The 8,404-nt window shown below is 41.1% G+C and overlaps 1 protein-coding gene across 1 annotated transcript in view; it reads right to left on the bottom strand.

The window, feature by feature from the left end:
* Mlf1 (myeloid leukemia factor 1) overlaps window positions 1-5,391 on the bottom strand; it is a 33,650-nt gene extending 28,259 nt beyond the window's left edge. Inside the window, exon 1 of the mRNA XM_032896733.1 lies at window positions 5,270-5,391. Coding sequence (XP_032752624.1) covers window positions 5,270-5,316 — 47 coding nt within the window. The 5' untranslated portion in view covers window positions 5,317-5,391. The remainder of the gene's footprint in view (window positions 1-5,269) is intronic.
* Window positions 5,392-8,404: the final 3,013 nt, after the last annotated feature.

Consider the following 8,404-nt stretch of genomic DNA (forward strand, 5'->3'; position numbering starts at 1 on the left):
GGGTCCCGTTAAGACTTAATTTCAGTGAACTAGACTGTTGGGGGAGGGAGCGGCAATGGGGAGGTGGGGAGGAACACCCATAAGGAAGGGGAGGGGTATGGGGATTAGTTGCCGAAACCGGAAAGAATAACACCTTCAAAAATGTATATAAAAGAAATATTCAAGTTAATAAAAAAAAAAAGAGTGTGTGTGTGTATAAAATTATTTTTTAAAAACCCTCAGTCTTTCCCTTTCCTTTTAAAATAACTAACCACGCAGCTTCGTTACTTTTCAGTTGAGATCTTTTCTATCTTTGTTTTGTTTTGTTTGAGATAGGGTCACATGCTATTGAATCTGGCCTTGAAATCACTATACAACTGAGAATGGCCTTGAACTTCTGAACTCCCTACCTCTACATCCAGATTGTCAGGACTGTGAGCATCTACCACGGTGCCTAGTTTTATTTGGTTCTGGGCATCAATCCAGGGCTTCATGCAAGCATGCTACCAACTATGCTATACTCCCCGGCACAGTTGTTCTGTTTTTACTACAGATTAGGACCTTGTAAAGCACAATCTATTTATAGCAATTTTTGTCTTTTATCTCTTTTTAAATCTTAATTATGTTTGTATAAGTTTGATATTGGTGTACTAAGCAATTGTTTAAATGTTTTTTTTTTCTTGCGTGCTCTCTCATGTACAATGACTGGTATGGCCTGGGGAGAAGTTTACATGAGGGAACATAGAAGCATTTTTTTTCTAATGAGCAACAGCTATGTGAATGAACTTGAAAATGGATACACATTTAGACAATACTTGTGATAACCTCAGAGTTCAAAAGACTGTAACCTCCTGAGGCTTGAGTTAGAACTCCTTAACTAAGCTTCTTGATCAACAGAAGCTGTGATATAATACTTTAAGAGTCTATAAGCTACTGCAGCAATAATGTCTAGTACACACTACAAGAAGAAGGTCTTAAACTAGAGGGTAGCTGAAACAGGCCCAAGAAGCCAATGGGAACTTCTGACCAGCAGAATAACACATTCATAGGTTCCGGGAATTGGGATATGATTATCTTTACAGAAACCATTAATCTGCCTACAACAGACATGTTCCTAAAATAATGTTGCTTAAAGTAATTTCAAGGAAAACTATCAATTTCTGCCAAGTCTACGTTTGATTGTACACTTTGTTCTCCATTTGTGTTTATGCAAGTTTAATGACTGTTCTGCCATCTTCATTCTGCTACTAAGCCTACCCAATCAATCCTTCTCTTTCAGATATAATTTTCATCTCTAGAACTTCTATTAGATATATAATATATATGCACAAGATATTTATACACATTAGATATAGACATGTTACATATAAAAGTTCACTTCCTTCATTGAGATAGCCTATATTTTCCTTCATTACAATAATATGTTCCTTCACATATGGGGCAAAATTATAACTGCCTTAATTTTTTGCCCATTTATGCTAATACCTTGGATGAGACAATAATTAACTTCAAAGTAAGTCTTTTACATAGAAATGAGTCATATAAAGCCAATGTACAGAATATAACTATTATGTTGTAGAGGTTGTGAATTTTCTTATATTTTTCAGGAATGATGAATCTTCCCAAAGCAGATAATTAATGTGGTTGCCTCAGAACTAAAATTCTGTCTTAAATGGGAGAATAAATCTTGCTTCATTCATGTATCCTCTCCAGTAAGCTGCTCTGAGTCTGCCTCATGCACAGGTGGTTAAGCCTAATACAGATTTGTGCAGAATTTAACCACAGAAAAGCTGTCTGGTTCTCCTTTCAGGACGCTGTACATTCCCACTCTACCCCACTCTTACAATGACTATGGAAGTACTGAGCTCTGTCCTTGGTTCTTAGGCTAGAAAGACTTTGGAGTTTCTTAGTAGCTTTGCCTGCTTTGCACAGAGCATATGGAGCTTGAGCTCAGGGTAGAATTTTCTTTTGCTTTTCACATCTGTTGGCCCTCTTCAGTATATGTATGCTTTGAGCCATTTCCCAAAATCCTTCTCTAAAAAGCTGTTTTTATATTTATTCTATACTTCAGTGTTATCTGTAAGATTCATGGGTATAATTATTTTTGGCATTTGCTATTATTATTTATTTGTAAGGTTTTTTTTAATGATTAAAGCTTATTTTAAAAGTAAAAAATAAAAATTTAATGAGTAATATTCTAATTAGCCAGCTCCAACATTAACAATGGTATTTATTTAATGAAAATAGTAATTACTACTCACCTATTAAAAACAATGACTTCATGAAATTCTTACACAAATGGATGGAACTAGAAAATATCATCCTGAGTGAGGTAACCCAGTCACAAAAGAACAGACATGGTATGCACTCACTGATAAGTGGATATTAGTTCAAAAGCTCAGAATACCCAAGAAACAATTCACAGACTACATGAAGCTCAAGAAGAGGGAAGACCAAAGTGTGGATGTTTTAGTCCTTAACAAAATACTCATGAGAGGAAATACAGGGACAAGGGGTGGAGCAAGGACTGAAGGAAAGGTCATCCATAGACTGCCCCACCTGGGGATCCATCCCATATGCAGCCACCAAACCCAGACACCATGGTGGATGCCAAGAAGTGCATGCTGACAGGAGCCTGATATAGCTGTCTCCTGAGAGGTTCTGCCTAAGCCTTACTGATACAGATGAGGATGCTTGCAGCTAACCATTGAACTGAGCACAGGGTCCCCAATGGAGGAGGAGTTAGAGAAAGGACTGAAGGAGCTGAAGGGGTTTTCAACTCCATAGGAAGAACAACAATATCAACCAACCAGATCCCCCAGAGCTCCCAAGGACTAAATCACCAACCAAAGAGTACACATGGAGGGACCCATGGCTCCAGCTGCATATGTAGTAGAGGATGGCCTTGATGGACATCAATAGGAGAAGAAGCCCTTGGTCCTGTGAAGGCTTGATGCCCCAGGGTAGGGGAATGCCAGGGTGTTGAAGTGGGAGTTGGTGGGTGGGAGTGGGAACATGTTCATAGAAACAGGGGGAGGGGAGAGAGGGGAAAGGGGATAACATTTGAAATGTAAGTACATAAAATATCCAAGAAAAAAGAAAATAGTAATTACTATTAGCAATCAAGAAATATTACCCATAAACTGCTCGATAAATCATAAGATACCAGATGACTGTTATACAATATTTACTGAAGATTTTCTAAGGTAAAGTAACCACTAGAGAACCCAAAGATCAGATACAAAGTTAGCATCAGGTACAATCTTTATATAAAAACAGTCAATGGGAGCTGGAGAGATGACTCCGAGGTTAAGAGCACTGGCTCCGAGAAGCCAGTTCAATTCCCAGCACCCATATGGCAGATCACAGCTGTCTCTAACCCCAGTTCTAAGGGATCCTACACCCTTGTACAGACATATATGCAGGCAAAACACCAACGCACATGAAATAAAAATAAATTAAAAAAAACTACGCGTGATTAGTGTGTTCTGCTTCCCTTTTATGTTCCTAAGGCCAGTAGATGGGATAGTATGTTTGTCTCCTTAATTTTTGAATTGATATTAAGTATGAATTCTTATTTTGTTAGGATTGGAGTAAAAAGGGTGGGTTAAAGGACAGATTACTTGAAACAGAAAGTCGTTCTTTTCCTTCTTTATCCCCAGATGTGTTTACTCTATAAATAGTAGTCGTAAAAATAAACTATAAGCATTAATCAGTGTTATAGTTAATTACTACAAGTTTGCCTTATATTTTTGGCAATGGTTGCTTGGTTCTGACGAAGGCTAAAACTGTTTTGAAGAGTGTGACTAATGATCTTTGCTAAGCATGGAGGAAGGGTGCTTTTTGATGTGTATGTGTGTTTGTGATCTGTTACTATTTTTGACCTCAAATCTTAGGTTCCCTGCCTTTGCTGAGAGGGTCATCCAGCAGTTTAAATTACAGTACTGCTAAGACATAATTTTTGAAGATACTAATTACATATCAAATTACACATTTAATTAAGACATTACTCATTTTGCTCTAACTAGGCATATAGTAAGGTCAAACATGCACGGAAAACTAGATAATAATGAAACCTAGTTTTAAGTATCTTCTTCTCAAGGCCTCATTTATGTCACTTCTTGTTAACAGACGTGTTCACTGTACACTATTTCTTTACCCACATTTATCACATTGATAAAATGAGCAGTCTCTTCCCAAGCAAAGCCAGTTCTGCTAACGAAGCAGGTAAAGAAAACAGTGTCCCATGGCAACATCCAACCATTTCGACGCAGCTCCTACTTAGCAGTGCTGTCAAGGTGACAGCTTCACTGTATGAAAACTTGTTTTAAACAACCTAGCACCCAACCTTTAATCACAGAAAAAAAAAAAAAAAAAAAAGGAGGAGAGGGAGGAAGAAGGGGGAAGGAGGAGGGGGGAACAGCAACAGCAGCAGGCGGCAGGTGAACCTCTGTGAGTTCGAGGTCAGAGTGATCTATACCGAGTTCTAGGTCAGTAAGGTCTACATTGCTTAGGGAGACCTCTCTGAAGCAAAACAAAATAACCCCCCCACCCCGTTTCTCAAATCAAGGAATTGTCACCCTAGAAAGCACTCTCACCCCTATTTGAAGTTAAAGGGATTATTTCTCATCAGAAGTTCCACCAAGATGGCAGTTATGGCCACCAGCACCGGCTGCTGCAGAGAAGGGCTATATATTCAAGGATACCCAGACACCAAGTCGCCCCAAACAGTCAGCAGCCTGCACCTTGAGCCATGGCTCAGGATTCTAGTCCTTGTCTCCCACCAGCAAACCCTCTTAGATGAGGACCTCAGGCTTCTAAATCCTCCTCACCCCATCCTGCTCAGCTCACCCTCTCTCGTGGTGTCCTCCATTTCTCCTTGCCAAATACCCTCAAACCATCTCCTCACACCCTATATCTTGATCTCTTCACCCAATGATTCCCAAATCCTTCAGCTCCTGTCCCCACTTCTCACGTCCCCTATTCTCTTCTTGTCCGTTTCTCCTCACCCCATTCCACTTCACAGCTACTTTCCTCACCCTCATTTCTCCTCACCCTCATTTCTCCTTACCCCATTTCTCCTCACACCCACTTCTCCTCATCCCCATTTCTCCTCACACCCACTTCTCCTCACCCCCATTTCTCCTCACACCCACTTTTCCTTACTCCGTTTCTCTTCACTCATTTCTCCTCAACCCCGTTTCTCTGCGCCTCCCGCCGGGTGTTGCCCCCACAACTTGCGAGGCGCAGTCCCCTCGCCTCTCCTAGCGAGCGCGGCTGGGACACTCACGCGAAGAAGGGGTCGTCCTCAAAGCTGCTGCTCAACATCCGGAACATCGTGGTTCTGAGGCGGGCGGCGGCCGCGGGTGGAATGGGCACAGCTCGCCGCGCCGCACCAGCCTGCTTCCCACTAGATTCCCGCGTCTGCTCGCGGCAATAGCCGCGCCCTCAACTAGGGCGGGGCTTGACGCATAGCTGCTTGCCCATTGGCCATAGCTCTATGACGTCACGAAGGTGCGGCAGGAGAAGGGGGAAGGGCAAGCGTGGCCGCTATGGCAACCGGGGTAAACACACTGGAGGCTAGAAGTTTGTCTGAAGGCCCCTGTCAGCGAGGCTCCAGGGAGACAATTTGATCTCAGAGCTATGGGAACCAAAACATTACACTAGTTCTGAAAGACCTTGGCCAAATCGCCCTTAATCCCAACAATTCTCTGGTAGCTGGTCAAATAATGAAAAAAAAAAAAAAGGTTTTGCGAACAATTAACAAATGCTGTATTCATTTCTTGAAGGAAACAAGATGCAGTCTATGAGATTTCGAAAACAAAACAAATACAGTTTTCTGTGATTCTAAAATTCAAATACACAAAGCAGTGTCTCCCAATACACACATAACATCTAGACATAGGCTCAAATACACAAAAGAAAGAAAGAGAAAAAAAAAAGCAAAATGAAACTGCTCCATTTCAAGGATTAGATCAAATCTTTAACACCTTCCCAACAACGTTCTTAACAACCAGAATTTGAGCACAAAATTTAAAGCAAGCAGCCATATCTAAGTAAAATTCTATTTCTATTATTTCCATCACGGTATAAAAGAACCTATTTATAGTAAGGAAGCCGGTTTTCATCTTAAAGCCAATGCAGGACCTTAATGATAAGCCCAAACATTTTAAGTAGTATCGGTAAGATTGGGGTGTGCTGTGGTGGGGGAAGGGACAACATGAAAGGTTTTATTCAATTATTGAGGTTCAAAAGGACTATACAGGCCCTTCTAAGAGCTGGGGACAAAGAGAAAGAAAAAGAAGGAAAATGACAAGGAAAGAAGCAGCATCTTGCACACACACCCTCAATTCACTTGTCCCTGCATTCTCCAGGGAGTTCCCTTAGGGAGGTGGGGGGTATCCATGTTCCTTGGGGCCCTGTGGGAGACATGACATGCTGCCTGCTGCTGGGAAGAGGTGACCAGGACCTGATTTGGAAGTGGCAAAATTACTCAGGGTTATTTTTGGGAGCTGGAAATGTAATCCTTTGAGCCCCTCCCCCTCCGTTCCCCCATTTCACCAGGTTTCTCTGGTAGTCCTGCTCCCCTGAGAGGATTGACTTGAGGCAGGGCCAACTTCACAATCTAAAATGACACGGCCCTTCCAGGAAATAAATAGGCTATTTTAATCTTCCTCTGGCCTCAGCACAATGCTCAGAGAGCATACATGAGTCAGAGGACTTGCAAACTAATTCCATGGCAAAACTGTCTGTACAACACCTGAAATTAGTTTCTGTTTGACACAACGCTTAAAGAGATTATATTAGGAAAAACATGACATGCGGTAGCATGACAAACAATGCTATTAAAACGTTTGCTTTGAGGCAAAATAAGGAAAATTGTGAGGAAAAAGTTCCATTTTGTTGCAGGGAACTTTCCTCAGAACCTCACTGTTAAAAACCAAGATGAAACATTTAGTCCAAAGACAGTGTGGTAGGGGGTCACCCAGAGCATACAAAAGCAATGTAGGCACCCTGTGTAAATGCCCCTTTAATAGGTATAGAGGGGCATAAAAGGGTAGAAGAAAAAGAGTCGGAACTAAAAAGCCCATGACACCAATTTTAAATGGAAAGAAAAGAAGAGGTGCGGTCAGGAGAGGATGAACACCCCACTAAGGAAGCATTAGAAGGGGTGTGGTCAGGAGGGGATGAACATCCCACTAAGGAAGCATTAGAGGTGTAGAGCAGGCTAAGAGGAGAGAGCCTTGGCACTGGCTGGAAATACAATTACAATAATTTATTTGTGGAGCCCGCCTGTCATTCATAGTGTGTCAGGGCAGGTTAGGAATGAAGAGGTAGTTACGTGCTCACTGAAAACTTGAGAAGAGGGAAGGGACTTTGCAGTTATGAATAGGGGAGACCATGTAGTCTTCACCGAGAAAGTGAACTTGAGCAAAAGGTTAGAGGAAGGAAATAGATGTCTTCTTGAACTTTCTGGGCCAGCACAAAGGCACCTGAAATCTGCATTGTGTAGTTCTATTCACATCACTTGAAACCCACCTTCAGATAGTAAAACCGTAAGCTTTATTTATTAGGATAATAGTTCACACATATTTCTTCTCATGTTCCAAACATTGCCCTAAGTGCTTCCAAATACACGCTCTCAGTTAAACCTTCCCACCCAACGTGTGCTAAGATGTTTATCCTTTATTATACACAAAAACACTGATGCCTAGAGAACCAATGGTTCACTTTGAACTGAGATTGGTCGAGCAGGCTTACATTATCTTCACCATCCTACTTCGCCTCCCTGTGACATTTAAAAGGATCACTACTAGTACATTTGTGTGGTAAATTACATATCTACACGTGTGGTCTCTAGCCATGTTATTGCTTGTGTTTCCTGGAAAAACACTGACCAAGGCAAGGAAAGACTTCCAGAGACAACGCATGAAATACAAGCCAATTCTCTACTAATAACACAATAGTTCAAAAGGTCAGTGAAATGTATACCCATTAACTCACTGGTTACCTAAGAAGGATCGATTTCATCTCAGACACAGTTTTAGCTATTTAGGATACAAAATTCTCTGGCCTAATGGATATACCTATTGGACATATGTTAGCTCACATGTCAAACATTCTACAACTCCGCAGTTGTACCTTATAAATTTCAATATATTTCTATTATCTCAAGTGCCCTAGAAAGAAGAAATCAATAGACTTTTGAATGCTGGAATTATACTTTATTATAGTTCTCCAGACTCCTGAGTCTTAAACTGTTATAAACATCTTCATTACTGTGGATTTCAGTGCCCCCAAGGACTTTGTGCCCTTACCTCATTATAGGTTTTATATCTACAGTAAACAGATATTGCCCTGGTGAGTTTTACTGTCAACTTGATACAACCCAGAGTCACTTGGGAAAAGGGAACCTGAGCTGAAG

Source organism: Rattus rattus, chromosome 3 (assembly GCF_011064425.1).
Source record: "Rattus rattus isolate New Zealand chromosome 3, Rrattus_CSIRO_v1, whole genome shotgun sequence".
NCBI classification, from domain to species: Eukaryota; Metazoa; Chordata; class Mammalia; order Rodentia; family Muridae; genus Rattus; species Rattus rattus.